This window comes from Acromyrmex echinatior, chromosome 6 (genome assembly GCF_024713525.1).
Source record: "Acromyrmex echinatior isolate Ae372 chromosome 6, ASM2471352v2, whole genome shotgun sequence".
In the NCBI taxonomy this organism is placed as follows: Eukaryota; Metazoa; Arthropoda; class Insecta; order Hymenoptera; family Formicidae; genus Acromyrmex; species Acromyrmex echinatior.
Genome location: NC_141857.1, coordinates 1259379 through 1278087, shown reverse-complemented (window position 1 = coordinate 1278087; position 18709 = coordinate 1259379). Strand labels below are relative to the sequence as shown.

General features: G+C 35.5%; 1 protein-coding gene across 15 annotated transcripts in view; it reads left to right on the top strand.

Annotated features, from left to right (window-relative positions):
* Nucleotides 1-18709, top strand: part of LOC105143170 (uncharacterized) — a 440192-nt gene that overhangs the window by 265954 nt on the left and 155529 nt on the right. For all 15 annotated transcript variants that reach the window (XM_087407269.1, XM_087407271.1, XM_087407270.1 and 12 more), the window contains 2 exons: nt 6179-6340; nt 8300-8483. In XM_087407269.1, coding sequence (XP_087263395.1) covers nt 6179-6340; nt 8300-8483 — 346 coding nt within the window. The remainder of the gene's footprint in view (nt 1-6178; nt 6341-8299; nt 8484-18709) is intronic.

The following is an 18709-nucleotide window of genomic DNA, read 5'->3' as shown; positions in this document are numbered from 1 at the left end:
CGATATTTTGGAGATTACCGTAAATTCCTCTTAATAAAGATTCCGTGCAGAATCGATATTGGAGAATTCCAATACAAAAGTTCTCGATTGATTCGTAATCTTTTTTTAATTAGCTAGTCAGCTCGATGATAATGCATAATAGTATTTCATTTTGGTTGATCGAAAGCTGAGTGTGAAGAAGATAACATGATAAACATCTAGTTCTCGTAAATCGGGAATATGCAATAAATCTAGATGAAATGCTAAAGCTCGTTCTTCCACCTTAAGTCGAGCGAAGTAGAATCGCACCGTACTGAACGTGACCAAAGGAAAGGATACGATAGCCCATTTCTTTAAAGCTCGAAACTATAGTATAAGATTACGGTTATAGTGTGCGCTCGCGGAAATCTTCGATATCGCGAAATAACGAGCTCGGCCGTCGTAAGTATTATCGAAGTCACATAGTTCACAGTCATTGGGAACCTAATGCTTTATTGTGGCAAAGTATGATAGAAATTGATGTGCTAGACAAAAACAGTAAATACGCTGTTTAATTCATAATGTCAAGTTACCTAATTTTAATTCTTTTTAATCGTTTCTATAGATCGTCATGCTTCTGTTCGATATGTTGTTAATTTGATTAAAACAAAATTAATTAAATTAAAAATTTGAACTGAAGGAATGTAATAAATTTTAACCAAAGTAAAGTACTTTAGTATAGACATTGTTTATTTTGAAACTAACTACAGAATTGAATTGATTTATACTTTGACACACTTCTTTTGGAAATTAAAAAGAATAAAATATTGCCTCGAAGGGATTTAGTTACCATTGTTCTTTTAATATTTAACATACAGTTAGAGCTTTTATAAAATTGTGCAACACATTTTCAAAATCAATAAGATTCATGATAATAAATAAAATATAAGTTTAGCCAGAACTGTTCTCTCTTGAGCATTCTATAATTCAAATCGTACTACGTTCAAGTAAACTTACCGGTTAAACGTGTAATGGTAACTTCATAAACCTTGCGTAGTTGAATTTATACTAAAGTCGAATTCCCGGCTCGCGAATTATACAGTTATCGCCGAGTTTCGGCCCGGCAGTTTCTGTCAAGTGACAAAGATAATGAACGACCTTTGAGGGACCACATCCGCTGTTCTGTCTATTACCATAGTAATACCGTCGTCCTACCGTGAGCAGCTGTGCGAAAGGGCTCTTCGGCGACGCGCGCGTTTAAACGAAAATTATTAGATACCTGCAACGGCCGACCACATACAGTAGACTGGGAAGGACGACTATTACGGTGTGATGTGGAGGTCGATCCGCGTGTCGGTTACAAGGTGCATCCTCGATCTAACCCTGGCGGGCTGATCGGATCGGTGAAATCGAGCAGCGTCGACTTCATTAGAATTTAACGCTGTGTAAAGTGAGCGCTAAGTGGATCTCTTCGTTCGGCTGTCGTCCGCTGCACCTGCAACCACGATTTTCCGTGGGTTACCCTAACTGCAGCTGCTCGCGACACCTCACATTTTTGGTGTGACCTCGATCTCTGGCTATGTCACGCATTTTTATGCGAGCAAAATTCGTTTGCAAAATTTTGGTTTTTTATCAAAGATCTAATTTTACAATTAATTGAAAGATAAAATTGAAATTTCATAATTTAATTTAATTGATTGAATTTATCGTATGCAAAGTGTAAAATACATAAAATGGTGAGGCATCGGCAAGGCTGCTATTACAAAGCTTATCAGAAAATTTTGAGCGTATAAATATGAGTATCTCGGGTATCATGGGTTATATTTGTTTTATTTTTATTTTATCTGCAAATTTATAACTACTTTTTTCATGGATTTATCTCATAGGAAACGTTGAGTAAACGAAGAGCACGTTGAATCGAGCGAATGTAACTAATAGTGATAATAATTAATAACATGTACTGATGTAACGCATGTGTAATTATATCGTTTATATAAATTATACATTATTAGCGTTGCCCAGCAATCTATTGATCTAGTTTATTAATCATTCCGTAATATTCCAAGTTTATGAGAAACGCCAATCTATATCTAATAAACATACCGTGGGTGGACGGTACCCTATAATCGCTATTATTGGTTGCATAACCTGCTAATCGGAACCACATCGGTTACAAGATAACTTTATCACGTGTATAATTCGATTTACGTGCACTGTATCGTCTATGCTCGAAGCTAATATATATGTAAGTTTAGCATGAAGATAATATCACTTTAATTATTCATGTTTTTCCATGTCACTGAAGTCCGTTTATTGGAACAAAGAACATATATATTCTCATTTTATGTATTTATATTAACGTCGAATATAATTTTACTTCGGTAAAAATGTATAATTTGCTATAATTAATAATTTAATAAAATATAATGTGGCGGAAATGACCGATATATAAAGTCATGTGTAAAAACTACACTAATATTAATAACGCTAGAAAAATAATTGTTCTTTTTCTTCGGATAGCTCACGAAAAAGCTCATAAAATAATATTGAGATGAGAGTGGCTATCCAAATGGTTATCTGTAATAATAGCCATTTAATAGCCGTTAGTCTCTGAATAATCGAACGGAAAGCGCAGTATCCGTGAGTGAACGCTGTGGCAACAGTAGGATCCCCAGAGGATCTGGAGAGAGGAAAACTGAGAGAGCCCCACAAAAGCCGTCCGAGTACGTCTTTGTTTACTCCAAGCTATCTTCGTTCGCGTTTTCGTCTTTTCTCCGATTTCCCTCGCTCACTTTTGATTCCTCCTTACGGGGCGTCTCTGCTCCTTCGCTCTTCGAGTATCGCCAGTCCTTATCCCCTCGAATCGCCTCGCAGCTCTGAGAAGACTCCTTTTATCTCGACGATATCGCGTTCGTCCCCCTCTATCGTTTAAACAAACTTCTCTGTAATCGAAACTGAATCGATGGATTAAGAATCCAATTACGAATTTCTCACTCTCTTTCTCTCTCTCTCTCTTTTCTCTTGCTTGTTGTCTTACTCCGCGCACCGTAAAATCCCTTCAAATGTTGTGTAACCCTTACAGCAAAACGCGCACGATTGGTTAAATTGATATCCGCGGCCGGAAAGAATCATATAGGACGGGCGTTTTCCCGAAATACGTTTCCACTATTGCATCGACGCTCGCGATGAGATATCTATAGTGGCAGAAGTAAAAGCAGCAACAGCAGCAGCAGCAGCAGCAGCAGCGGCAATAAAGCTTGCTTTATTTTTACTATCCCTCCAGCCAAGTACCGCCCCGTATTTCCTCGAGATATTGACATATCGAGGGTGCCGGGGCTTCTCCTCTTAACGCCCTTTTTACACTGGCTCGGAATTTATGTCTTCTTCCTACTCTTCTCGTTCCGCCCTCTACTCTTTTCGTCCAGCACTCTCTTCTTCTCCGCCTTTCTATCTCGTTCCCATCCCGCGTTCTCTTCTATCTTCCTCGTCTTGCTTCTCATCGACGGTGACGGTTCCTCCTCTCGCACGCATCCACCAATTCTCGGCCATTCCTCGCATTTCTCGGACAATCAATCACGCACGCGTATCTCCACGTTTGCAGAATCAACCGGAAATCTCTATTAGAAGCCGAATCACCGCGGCCTCTTTTCTCGATATTCTAGATCGAATCTGTCGATTATTCGACCGTAGAATAACGTAGGCGCAATCGTTACTGGCAACGATCCATTCGTCGAATACTTTCTCGAACGGGAACGCCATTTGGATGTAAAATCACTGCAGATTAGGAATTCTGAGAAAAACGGATGGTGTCGAATTTTCTGGGCGGCAATCAACTCGAAGGAGGGGATAGTAATCTCAGATATGATAAGAAATTCGTGACGTATAGCTACCTGTCTACATAAAAATTATTGTTCTTATTGATATTTTATTTTACAAAAAGTATCATCTTTATTTCCATTTCATGATTATTAATTCTAAAATTACAAGTAAAAAATGTTTTATACTGTCACGGTATAAGATTGATCAGATGGAACTCGTAACGACATCTATTCAATCTCAAAGTGAGGTGTTAAAGACTTTTACCAAGGTCGAATTCCGCAGAGTCAGCTAACACGATGTGACATTTACGAACTTTTTGCGCAATCAGGCGAGAAGTTTTCTCTTCTCGCTCCCCTTTCATGGAGGACACCGTACGCAGTTCGGCAGACAGGAGGGGATCTTTATACTATATTAATAACTGTGTTTTTGCCGGTTCATCTAGCACGTTCGGAACATCGCTGGATGAAAGATGTGGCAATGATAAAAACGCGAATGCCCCGCGGATGCAATCCGGTCAGTGGACGCGGAAAAACAATGAACAACTGCTCGTCAACCTGCTCGGGGGTTGTATACTCTTGCCTGCCTGCCCTCTCTCCTTCTCTCTCTTGCTCTCTCATTTTTTGTTGCATTCCTATTTATTGGTACCATGGGACATATGGTGGCGTAAGGGTGCGTTGTATAAAAAAGGGCTACGAGAGGAATGTGAGGAATGGTGGAAAATGAGAGAAGCGCGAAAGAGCCACGAACACGACGGCGAAAAACGCAATATCGTGCCGGGAATGTCAAGCAGAACTACAGAATGAAAGCAGATCGAGTGGACGTTCAAAATCGTCCGACAAAGCTCGCAGACCGTCCACCAGGATTGAGAGTCTTCCAGTATGTAGCTTCGATTGCTGAAAAGCACACGACTGCGCCTCGTTACGGGCATTCGGTTACGACCGGAGGATTGTAGCTAGCGACCATGGTCGATTATAGGTCAACTTTATTTGACGTCGATGAATATACAGTTACGACAGTTAAACAATTCGTTGACGCGAGGTGTATTTGACCATTCTCATATTTCGCTATTTACGTATCGAGTATATAATCCCGTCGTATACATATCTAGGATCAATAAAGAGCCTGTGTGTAGGTTAATCTCGATGCAACAGCAGTATCAGAGACATTATTGACGACACAATACCGTTATCTTTATACGATATTCGCAATGTTGATCAAGATATAAATTAAGTATACCAAATATAATTTTATTCGGGGGGGGGGGGGGAGTCGATCTAAAAATAATTTTAAAAAATCCAATTTTTATACAAAATAATATTAATGAAAAATTCGTATCACCGATAATTAAAATTCCTATGCACCGATTAAAAGGTTAGGATCAATAATTCATAAAATTTTGATGGTATTATAAAAATCTCGATGGAAGCTATCGGGAAAATTAAAACATTTATCTTAAATTCTCTCTCTCTCTCTCTCTCTCTCTCTCTCTCTCTCTCTCTCTCTCTCTCTCTCTCTCTCTCTCCTTCCCTCCCTCTCCCTCTCCTCCCTTCCCCTCTCTCTATATGATTTTCTTTTTAAACATTCTACCTTCTTTCTATTTATCAAGACATTTTTATGGAAATATTACACGGAAAGAACAATTTTATTAAAATATCTAAAAATTTAAGTATATATTATATATATATATAGATCTCTGTGTATGTGTGTGAAAATAATTTTGTTCATTAAAATAATTAGGCATATATTTATATTATATAATTATATTTATATAATTGGAAAACTCAAGCATGATGAGCAATGCTGGAAAAAGTTTTAACATTCTAGCAATGAAATAGCTTCAGTTGGAACGTCCTACTCTCTACATTTCTTGAAGTAAAATTTTACTCCAAAAGAGTGAAACTACCTGCATTACCACATTAATGAAAAAGAATGGAAATATTTGCACTATATTGTAGAAGAGTAAAAATATTTGTACTCTTGAATAAGAATGGCAGATTTTCACTTTTTTTGTAGTGAAATTTTATTGAAATTTACTCTAAAAAAAAAAGTAAGATTTTTTTTACTTTCACTCCAAAAGAGTGCAAATTTGCTACTTTTGTTTAAGGGTGTAAATACTTTCAATGTCTTTTTCTTTTGGAGATTTCACTCCAAAACATTTAAAGAGTACGTAATTATTTTGATAGTTCAACACAACTATTTTCAGATTTTTATTTAATTTAAATTTTTAGATACTTCAGCAAAATTCATCTTTTTCATATAATCTAATACTATCTTTCATTGTATTTAAATATGATTTTATTAACCGACTTGCTGCGCTCGTATATTACATAAAATGTGCGATATGAAACGAAAATGTTCTCATAAACGGTTTGTTTCATACTGACGTATATTTTTTTTCCAGGTCAAGTTGATCTCTGGACCCAAAGCACCACCGGCTGCGCCTGTACCTTTAATGCATCCAGCAACGATTGCGCGTGTTGCGTACCATCGGGTGGCTGCAGCTGCGGCGCAGCTTCGCCCGATAGATGCGCTCAATGCGGACTGGAACAGCATTGCGCAAATAGTAAGTATTACTAAATTAATCATGATTTACACAACAAGATTGAGTTTCTTGAAATTGTAATGTTTGTTGTAACATTTTTTACAAGTGAAGATTTCTTCATGTAACTATATTTGATGCAGACATTAATTAAAAACATTGTAGCTAAAACGACGCGTTGTACATTTTAAGAGATACATTTCTAACGCGCTTTAATCTGCATGCATGTAAAGCATGGCGCATAAATGCAAAACTTATTAATCTCGTAAGCAGTAAACGAAAATTCTTTCTCACTGTTGCTTTTGCCACTTTTTCTACCCGCTGACGATCAACTAACTGACGTATTTGTTCTCTCGGTCCTCTACGAGGAAATATAATTACGTCGTCAAAAAGACATAGACGATCTCTTTGAGTCTTTGCCATCGCTAAAAACAAGATTCACGCCATTAAGCCACTTGCCTCATACTGCTTCTCGTTTGCAGCCGCTCGTGTCGCGTGAACAAGTGGAAATTAAAGCGTCGCGTCGCGTCGCGTCGCGGCGACCGAGTCCTTTTGGAGAGCGGTCGTAGGACGAAGCGGGGAAGTGTGATTCAAAGAACGAACGGAGAAGCAAAAGAGATCGGGAACATTTATAAGAGGATGAACCCTTGGCAATGCTCAAAAGACACTGAGATATCTAAGGGAAAGAAAGCGTGATTCCGATCAAACGTTCGCGGCTCGCTTTGCACGATGGAATAAATCGGTATCGAAGAAATTACTTCTGCGTGCCATCCATTCGATCTTTCTTTCTTATAACTAATCATTCTTGACGAAGTTCTTATACTCCATCCATCTAACCTTTCTTTGCGCTAATTACGAGGAGCGATATTGCCTTCGCGTTCCATCCATCAAATTCTTCTCTTCTCGGATTTCTTTCAACATCGCAGGATATTCTATAACCCCCGTAAATGTATTTAGTTATAGTTAAAAGGGTTTACAAATTTTTTTTTTGCGCAAGCTTATAGAATTTTATTTAAAATATAAATAAAAATCTTGAATGATGCTCATTAGCATCAATAATATTAAATTATATTGTCAATTTATTTCGTGATATGTACTTTCAGTTTAGAACTGTATTTCATAATCAACAAATAATCAGCGCGCAGTTTGTTTCAATTAGAAAATGTAAAAATCCACTTTGGGCCAAATATGGCTCTCTTCACTTATTTATCTTAAAAATTTTGTAGCAAATATAAAAATATTGATTACTTTCGATAGCTTAGCATTTATAAATAATGAAACTTGGATTTTTTTATTATAAAGAACTAAGATTACGATAAAAGAACATTTAGTAAATCTGAAATTTTTATTAAAAAAGAAATCATTTACATTTTTTAGTAAATCTAAAATTTCATTAAGATTTATGTTTTTTAATATAAATTTAAACTCACTTTATATAAGAGAGAATCATAAAAGAATAATACTAATAGTCTTATGTCAAAAAGAAATATGCTACAAAACGGTATTCGCATCAAAATCACGAAACATCCTGTACAACATTCTACAGGAAGCAATTAAGAATCAAATTACACACTATGGCAGATTGCCTCATAATATTGCGCCAAGCTGTCGCGACTCGTCGTCGCCCAAACAACACGGTTGCACAGAGACGCGCCAATGAAATTGTACGAGTAAGAAAAATCGTTATTAGCCATCCATTTCTCTGCGCCTTTCTATTGCCATCTTCCTTCAGCACGACGATTTCATGTAAGACTATAAAAATTTGACATTCTAAAATAAAAATACGACTGAAATATAATTATATTCTTAATATTTTTGAAATATAATTATATTCTTAATTTTTTTTTTATAAGTTATAAGGAATGAAGAATAGTAGAGAATGTTTATCGGTACGATTACACAGTGTTAATCCAAATAAAATGCGACCGTATCATTATTCGATAGTTCGTATTTTTATACAAGCGCCATTTTGTCCCATTTCAGTGTGCAACATAACGTTGGACAGCAGGCAGCTGTTCAGCAAATCGGATCGTGGCTTCGGGCAAATAAAGTCGCCGTATCTTCAAGGGCCCTCGAGGTGTACATACAGATTCGTGCCGGATACTGGACAGCGGGTCGAGCTACAGATATATCGACTGGTGTCCATCGGTCGACACAACGGCACCGCGTAAGTAGCTTTTTGGTGATGCCTTTCTTTCCGTCCCCTCGTATCGCTTAACGACCTTTTGCGCCCCTGAGTTCCTTTATAGCCGCGACCGTAAACTTTATGGCGAAATATTCTCGGCGTCTATACAGCTTCCGCCTGACAGTCACATGCGTCTTTAAACTTGCACTCACCTCATGGTTGAGCCCAAGTAATTTTGAATACATGATAAAACATATGTGTGTGTGAATTCTTAAACGGCTTTTCAGTATAATATACTTGGTTTTTCCAATATTTTTTCAATACTTTATTCTCACTGTTTAACTTGAAGTTTTATTAATATAAATATACATTTGCTATTGTTATGTTTCTTAAGGCATTTCCATTGAAAAGAAACTTTATATTATATCCATTTTTATGAAAGTTATAAGCAATTATCGAATCGGATTGAGTATTATCTAATGTTTTGTTCCTGTAGTGAAGCTTCGAAGAGCTAAGGACATAACTTAAGATCTATTGGATATTTTATGTTATTTAAAAAGCACCCTTCAACAGAGTTTTGTGTTTTTTTGTTATAACAACAGATCATCTATATATATTGAAAACAAAAATCCAAAAATATTTTAAACACATTTATCTAACTCTTAAAATATTTTAAACACATTTATTTAATAATTTTCAACTTTTCAATTACAAAATAACCATTCGTGAAACCTCCGTCTTTACTTTTCTCGTTTGTGTAAGTAGTTGAAGAGCGGACAGCGCGGACCGATATGATTGAAAATCGCTTTCGTCGATGGTCGTTTCAATTTATCATACTTCCGCTCTTACGAGACGATAGCTGGGTTCTCAAGTCCCTCTCGACTATGGGTAGAAGGAGGAGCTGAGAAGTCACGAGTAATGCCGATGGAACTACGAGAACTCGGAGGGTTGGGGAGAAAAATTACTGTTTTCAGAAAGCCCTCTGGCATCCCTAAACCCCGCCATACACGAGCTCGTCCACTCCGACCACGTTCACGGACAAACTTCGTGGCGGGCGGGAAAGGCCTTCGACAAGCCCTGGAAAAGTTCTTACAATTTTTCGACAAGGCTCTTCAACCCCAACCCTCTCGTGCCACGACGGCCAAGTCGGAGCTGGCTTACGACGCGCCGAGCATCATACGAGCTTATTCTAGTAGCTTTTGTTCCCGTTCCGGAATACGCAAAACTCGCGCGACTGTACATATTCACGAAGTAGATGTGTGCTTACGGTGTGTGCGAGTGGTGGTGGCACGAACGAAAAATATACGTCCGTACTTCCCTTATTGCTATCTTTCTTGAGAGAAAATACATTTCCGTTAAATTTTCAACGTCAGTCCTGTCGCCGTGTCTAAAAATAACTTGTTCAAAAATAAGTTTGTAAATCAATTACTATTAGTACTCACGTATTCGACAACATACATTGAATCTAATAATTTTACTCGCAGAAATAAAAATTTTTTAAATAATTTTACGTTTTATTCTTGGCAAAAAATGTACGTACATTTTATAAATTAAGAGAGAACGTTCAAGATTAATTTTCTCGTAAGAATTAAAGCCTTAAAAAAATATTGTCGGTCCTTTTGCATTTTTAGAGAAGTCTGGAGCGCGATTAAACTCCTACATTACTTGTAATGTGTAAAATATAAATCTGCATAATTCTCATATTACACTTTCAAACAATAAGAGTGTACTAAATGACCACTATCCGTTAGAAGCTAAAAGCGTTGCGTTAAACGCATATAAAAAATGCAGGAGCCCACACTTTAAGTCCACTTGTTAGCGAGGAAACGGCTGGTAAGCTGAGAGCGAAAAATACCGTTACTCTTGCCTGCACGGCTCAGATCGTTCACGTTTCTTTCGTTTTCCGCACTGCGCTCTGAGAAACTGCAACGACCGGAAGAAACAGCGCCGCCCACACGAATCGTACCGCGCAAATCTTTCTACACGGAAAAATATTGGTGCTTGATCGGCTTTATCGTAGAAAATCCTGCGAAATTTTAGTATTACTTCTGAGCGGAATCCTCGGGAAATTTTGCGGGCCATTTGCGACGCTCCTTAAAAGTCGAGGCGAGAAATATCACGCGAAAGTCTGAAGATATTCGAACAATCAGCAGATAAGCTCCAAATTTCATATTGTGTTGAATTGTTTTTTCGTGTTATTGAAAGTTAAACTATGGCAGATCGATATCGACGGTGCGCGAGAAAAATATATTTGCATGTTAAATCTGTAATTAAAAATGTATACTCTAGATTTTTAGTAGATAATTAGAATGATAATATATTTAAATGAGTATTTTGTCGTAAAACTTTGTTTGCTAAATTGTGTACACTCTTTCGCGAAAATTCAACATTTACGAATGAGATTGAAATAGCCGGTTTTCGTAGTTTACGCAACGCATGACGCTGAATTAATACCATACCGGACCGTAGCAGGACGGAGTTGGTGGAAATATGACAAACGACACATGTTACATGCGCGGTCGTGTAATACGTATGTAGTTCATGCTCGTTAAGTTATAATTAATGTAACTTTCCGAGTTGCACTATGTAGGACGCCATAACAGGTTCCTTGTGTTGTTCCGTATCACGTTTATCACATCCTTCAGAAAACAAATAGTTGATTACTGATTATGAAAAATTATGTTATTATAAAAAGTTTTAACGGCTAAACTGCGCCAACACATTTTACGAGAAAAAATATTATATACAATAAATATAGATTTTTAGAAGCTTTATTAAAAAGTTATAATAAAAAAATATATAATCTAATAATAACATCTGGCGATCTTGGAGATTAAGAAATTATGATACATCGGACAATTATTTGTATCCTTTGATATATTATTAGGGAAACTAAAAATATTTCTTTTTATAAACGTTGTTTCATTAATACGTAGAATTCTTAATGAAAATAATAATAATCTCTTGTATCTCTTGTATGTACTTCATAAAACTGATAATCAGGAGAAGAGGATGAATTAACTCGACAAACATTAAACTTTCCGTCTGCAATCATATTTTTACTCCCTCCGTCTACAATCTGAGTTTTTTATCCAAATTTTTTTGTATTGTTCTAAACTTTCAAAAAATATGAAAACTTTTCAACATCTCTATTACACTACCATATGTAATTTTTAACTCAAATATTAAATTTTTAGTTGTAATAAAAATTGAAATATAAGAGAGAAATTTTTTTGTGCCAAAAAATCCAGATTGCCAAAAATTGCCAAAGAATTAATCAACTTTATATTGTTAATAATAAAAACCGATTTCTTTTATTTAAGATAGATTTTATTTTTTATTATAATTTTTTAAAGCTTCTATAAACCTATGTTTATATGACATTCTTCTTACTTTTATCTGTAAGACATATTACGTAATTTGACCAGGAAAAATCCTGTATACACACTGTCTAAAAGTAAATCAGTAACTTCAATACTTATACTTATAAATAATGTAATTATCAACAAATATTTACTGTTTTTTAATAATAATACACTGATTTACTTTTAGAAAGCACGATTCACTGAAAAATTTATTGTAGTTTTTTTTTAGGAAAGTAATAGATTTATTTTCTTTTAAGAGGAAATGAATCTAATCTAAATTAGATTTTTTTATTAAATTAAATGTCTCAGTGTAGCAGTTATTGCATTTCACAGATATTTATGCTTTGCACAAGTTGCGTTTATATTGTCCCTTTCTCTTCTCAACAATTGCTGTCTCACGTACGCAAATCGTCTATCTTACTGCTGTCCCATACAGTTGGACCTTCCGGGGTCCTTCTCGAGCACTCATAGAAGCTTGATAATAGAACGTGAATTTCGAGAAATGGAACAAAGCGCGGGCCACTCGGGTGTCTCGTGTTCCAGTCCGAAAACCGGAAGATGTAGGTGCTCCTAATCCCGAATGCCGAGCCATGGTCGTCGCAATGTACGTGTACGTTCTCGATGAGACGCAATTGGGTCAGGTCCTTCGGCTGGACATGCACTTCATTCCGTGAACGTCTCTCGAATGACCTGCACGGTGCGATTTCAGATCTGATGTCGTATTAAATGACTTCTATAGTCAGAAACACTCTCGAAAATCGAAAGCAAAGTCATAATCGAATAAGATCTCTTCTCCACAAAGTTGTACGTTATTGTAACAATTGTATAATTCTACAGTGCTTGCTAACGAAACTATTATTATAATATACTCTCACAACAAAGAAACTTTGTTAATAAAGTACGGTACTTAATTAACGCATTTTGACATTTGTCATAATAAAAAGTTATATTTTTTTATTTAATATGTAGATAAATAATTCATGTAAATAAAAAGAATGATTTTGTTGATGTAATTAAAAAAATTTTGTTAGATACAGATCTGAAAATAATTTTGTTGAAATATTAAAATAATTATGTAGAACGTTCAACTGGTTGCTAAAACATCTTGTAGTATTGCTCATCATGCTTGAGTTTCCTATATAATTATAATTATTTTGCTAGAACAGAATTATATTTTCAGATCTGTATCTACCTAAAGTTTTATACATATAGAATAGAATAGAATTTATTACACTTCAGCATTCACATAGCCAAGAAAGGGAAGTTTTATACATATATAAATTTTTATATTTTTTAGTAAAATCGATTCTTTCCGTGTAACAAATATCAATACGTGATTTTTTTTTCTTTTGATCGAAAAGTGTTATAATAATAGATAGACTAAAGCTACATCAAACTGCATATAAAGCTTAGTTAGAATTTAATGCCACAAGCATAATTCTCTCTAGTTCTCGAGAATTGATTTGCGCGAAAACAGCGCGCGGTACACTAAATCCGCAGAGATATCGCTCTGGACGTACTCAAATTAACCGTGTAGAATTAATTTACGGGCTTTATTGAACATTGTACAAATTTCATACTTTCCCACTCGTAAACTTTTGACTGTGCGTATTCTCGAAAATTAGTTCGCACAATACAACCGATATATGAACAATACATTGATATTTACGTTGTTCGAGATCGCGCAAATTAAATACAGAATATGCTATCAATGTTCCAGGAATCATTCGTTCGCTGAAAGCTTATGTCGTCTTTATAATTCTCTCATTTCAATAATACAAATGTACTGAATATATATATATATATATATATATATATATATCCACTCATCCATAAAGTTAATTAAATCGCAATAATGAATGGGGTCTGTCTGTAAAGGAAATAATGCTATTCAAGAGAAGCCGAATGAATCGAATATTAATTTGTGAAATTGAATGATTGAATGATCAAATAGGGGGATGAAGGAATTAATTTAGATAGACGTGGATAAATTTATTCAATTTATGGAACATGGAAGCCATAGGCGACCCATAAAATAATAAGCCATCAAATAAAGGATCCAATATACGAAGAACTCATGTCGAAAATCCTGTTCCCGCCAATCTGATGGACGATGAAAAATATGTGAAGTTAATTAAAAAATATCCCATGAATAACGCACAAATTATCCTGCATAAAGTAACTCGTTATCTGTCCCCCCCCCCCCTCCTCTCTCTCTTTCTCTTTCTCTCGTGAGAGACATTAACCTGCAGAATGCTGAAAAATTGCCTTCGCCGCAGCAGTGGCGTACACACCGTCCGTAATTAATTCTCGCGATATCGCGCGAGAGGAGAACTCTCGCATTACCCATGAGGTATCCCGCGAATATTCCAGCCGGCTTGTTGACGGATGTGCATGCGACGCGACGCAGCCTGGGGAGCGAGAGCGTGGATTTCGTTCGTCAGTCTGGAAAGCGCCGAGAAAAGCGCTTCCACACCCTTTCTCATCGTGCAACCACTCTTCCGTTCTCTCATCCTTACACTTTACTCTTCCGTCTTGTCGGCCCGTGTACATGCGGTCCGGGCGAAGGGTGTGAGCGACAAAATTACGTCGCTCAGCGGAATACTATTAAGTGGGGATAGCGGAATAGAATGAGTACCGTGGGTGATGGATGACCTTAATTTCGCTATGATTACCGTCGGCTCGGGAATTTGTATGAAAATCGCTTGGGGCCGCTTCTTTCACACTACCCCCTCTCTTCACGCCTTCGATCACTCTCCCCGACTTCTTCTCGCTACTCCGTTCCCGCATCTCTCGTTCTTTTTTCTTTTTTTTTTTGCGATTGCCACCACCATTTCCAGATTAATACCCTTTCGTTCTAATTTTGTGTTCCGCGGTAGATGTCTCCCGTCGAATCGTACACGTCTTTCATAAAATGAGAAATTACATCGGTATTTAATGACGTAGATTAACAGTTCGGTTAGCAGTTTGTTGCGTGACAGCGATCGAAGGATTAAGGAAAAAGAAAGGAAGAAGGAAAAATATTTCCTGCCAGGAAAATATTAGGGAAGGAAGATGGGATAAACTTCTGCAGTCTGTTATCTGTTGATTAAAACTAACATTTTAATCAACAGTTAGTAATGATTAATATATTTTTTAATTACTCCAAAAATTTAAATTAACACAAAAGCTTTTTTATTGGACTTGTTGTCAGAACATATTTTATATAATATATTATATTCTATATATAATAAAATACATAGAAAGATATATAATAAATTGTGAATTTAAGAAATAGAAAGTGCAAAACGTGCTTTAACTGTGGTTTATCATCTTATTATATAGGGTGTCCCAAAACTGACGACAAATATTTTGAAGACATATTTTTTATTATATAACATTTTAAGAGAAAAGATCTAATTAATAAAATGTCGAGGCTAAGATAATTTTCAAAATAGGAAGAGTTTAAAAATTACGAATAACAGAACTAGAATTTCGCTCAAGAATGGCAAGATAGTAAGAAATGCTTTATGCTATTTGACAATAACAAAATTTAACAACTTCACATTGATCGTCTTATCGTTCCTGAGCGAAATTCTAACCCTGTTATTCGTAATTTTTAAACAAATGCTTGCAACGTTCTTCCTATTTGAAAACTATTATAACTTCGGCATTTTCATATTAGACTTTTTGTCTTAAAATGTTACAAAGAATGTCTTTAAAATATTTATCAGTTTTGGAATATTCTGTATGTCTAACATCACGAAAACCATAAGCGCGAGGATGTTCTGGTGATAAACTCTAGCCGGTGTAAAACGGGATCATTCGCTGTTGTCTTATGTATTACATATAGTTTAAGTTTTTAGCATAGTTACATAACGCGTCACGAAGATAAATTTTCTTCAAAACTTTTAGAAAACAATGTTGAAGTGTTTTAATTTTCTTGCCAAACTTTCACGCAGGAAACATTACGAAACTTTCATTTGTTAAAACGCTAAAATGTACTCTATTTTGGTCTATTCACCTATCGCTGTGAACATTTGTTTAAAACGCATATGGACGTGCGTGAGCTTGCAAAACGATTTGCACACACTAAAATTAGAGTTTAAAGAATTACTTGCGATGTATTTGGCATACTGTATATACGATAAATAAACATGGCGCATTAAAATAGTAACTTTAAAAAGTACATTTTTTAATACACCATTGCGTATGTACGTAAAATTTCTCAGCATTTACATTTAATAACAAAAAAAGCTTTTAAGCAAATATAAGTTTTGTCAGATATCGATTTCATCTCTTAGTCTGTACAGTTTGTTTCATGTATATTCTTAAAAGTGCACAGTACCCGCGGGCTGCTACGTCGTATAACGATTATTCCTGTTCAAAGAGTTCATCTCCTTTCGCGGAAGCCGTAGCTCGGCGAGCGAGGATATTATACTCGAGGGCTAAGGTTTAAGTAGCTTCATAAATTACGCTACTTTTACGGAAGAATCACCTAATCCGCGCTAGGAGCGGTTTCGGCGAAAAGCGAACTTCGCTCCAACCAAGGCCCGGAATTTATATCTCTTGACGTCTCGAACGCAAAGTGACACTGTGCGTTAGGCGAAGCAAGTTTTACGTCATGAAAAAGTATTAGAGTGATTTATTTAAACTACGGCCGTTTTAGAGAGATGCTTTTTTGTCGTGAAATTACAAAAGGGATAAATGGACATTGCACGCTATTCTTATAGTTATATAAGTTTAAACCTGGGGTGGTCAATCTTTTTGCCTCGCACACTATTGTGCACTTTGGTGTGCCATTCTGCTATAGAATTTACCCTCCGCTATGATTTTTAAAGCAGGGTTGGTAAAAGAAAATGTTTTTTTTTTTTAACATAACATTGTATTATCTTTTTAAATATATTTTTAATAATTTTTCAAATATAAAATAATATAAAATAATATTTATTGAACATGTTTCAAATAATATTAAAAGAAACATGCTTAAAACATATTTAAAATGTTTTTTATCAATCCTACTTTGAAATCAACAATGATACTCGAATTGTTAGTTTTTATAGATAAATTATAATATATCTGTAAAAAATACGTAAAATATAATCCGGCTTTTATGATGGTAAAAATTTATAAAAAATTTGTTAAAAATTGACAATTACATTTTTTCAGAATTTTTGCAGATTTTATAATCCGGAACAACAAAAAATTTGCTTTGTTTCTCGAAAATTTCTACTGCTGACGGAGAATTAAAATTCATGTTGCCAGCTGAAGGCTAAGTAAAAGAAAAGACAATCCAAATCTTAGTTAAACTAAACTTTTTTTTCTTGTATTGAAAGCTAAAAAATTTGTACTGTTTAACAAAATTTATTTCTTTTACTTTGTTTCTCTTTTTACATTTATTTTAAAATAAATTAAAATATTAATCAAAGATTGCGCACCATGCTTTGCTCTTAAAGCTTTTTGCGCTTAAAGTATTATTCTAACTTCGTTCTGTCTCTAAAAAATTATCTGATCCCAATCAATATACTCATGTGATGAAAACAGAGCAATGAAATATCAGCCTTTAGAACGAAAACAAACTCAATCAAAAAGCACAAGTAAAAAAATAGATTTTAGTGGATGGTACGATTACTATTTTTTAGATTGTGGTCCGATTTATGATCTTAACGCTCGTAAACATTATTTATCCTTTAACATTTGATAAATAATGAAGATGGAATGATTCTTGAGTTTGTGAGCGTGAAGCGATCTTACTTTTTGAATTCTAAATTTTTTCTCTGACAGCACATGCTTCTTTAGACGTGCCACTAGCATGCATATCACAGATCTATCCCTCTAAGCATCAAAAAATTAGACTTGAATAACTAAATTACAATTGAAATTATTATATGAAATGAAGACAATTCGTACTTCTTCAAAATTTCTGATTAAAAAATCATTGCTCGTTTTGGCCTCGTAAAGGCAAGCTTTTAAAATCAAACCTACATATGTTTGTCACGATTTTCTCTGCTCGCACGAGAAGACGCCGCGTATGCACGTAAGATTGTCATAACTCACGCGTCGTATCACGACGCCACGGAGATAACACGATTACATATGTACATCACGTTCGCGACTAGAATATCAGACAGTACAATTCCTCCCCGAAATTCGACGTTTCGCTCTCGAGGTGCGCTTCTAACGCCGCTTGCTTACCGCGCCGAGTTGCAATAATGTATGCCGAGCACACTTCGTGAATTGTTTGCCCGCGCTATGTACACTTATCAAATTAGACACTCGCTTCGCTGATAAATCCAACACGAGCGTTTGGTAGCTGCGCGACGTTCGTTACGCGTGGCATAAATGATACACGCATGGTAAACGCGGTATACAACGTTGAGCTTGTGCGTTTAATGTCTACTTCAAACGAGCTATTTCCCCCGTGATAAGAACATCGCGAAATTTAATTTCGCTCAAGGAGGAAGGTAAATGAAGCCAGTATTCGTGGTGCTTTAAAGTCTTCGGTTTAATTAATAATCATTATTAGTAACCGTGATATATACCTTAAACTTAATGCTGAGCCATTAATTTAAGAAGTAACCGCGCCGAGGCTAATACAAAAAAATTAGCAAGTCCCACGCTGCAGTGTTAATTCAAGTACATTTGAAAAAATGCATTCTATAAAATTTACAATATTTACTATAAGTATTCTTCCAAGTTATTCTCTCAAAAGAGTACTAGAAATAATGGAAACTAAAGAAAGAAAATATTGAAACTATTATTTAAAAAAATAATTATTTTTTAATGAATTAAATTTATTTTTTGTTAGATACAATTTACCACCAATTTTTGGGTGATTTATATGTATGGCTAATCTATATTCAATCAATATTTCATATTTTCTTCTCTTTAGGTTTTTCGGATTAGTCTTGGATTTGCGAGGCT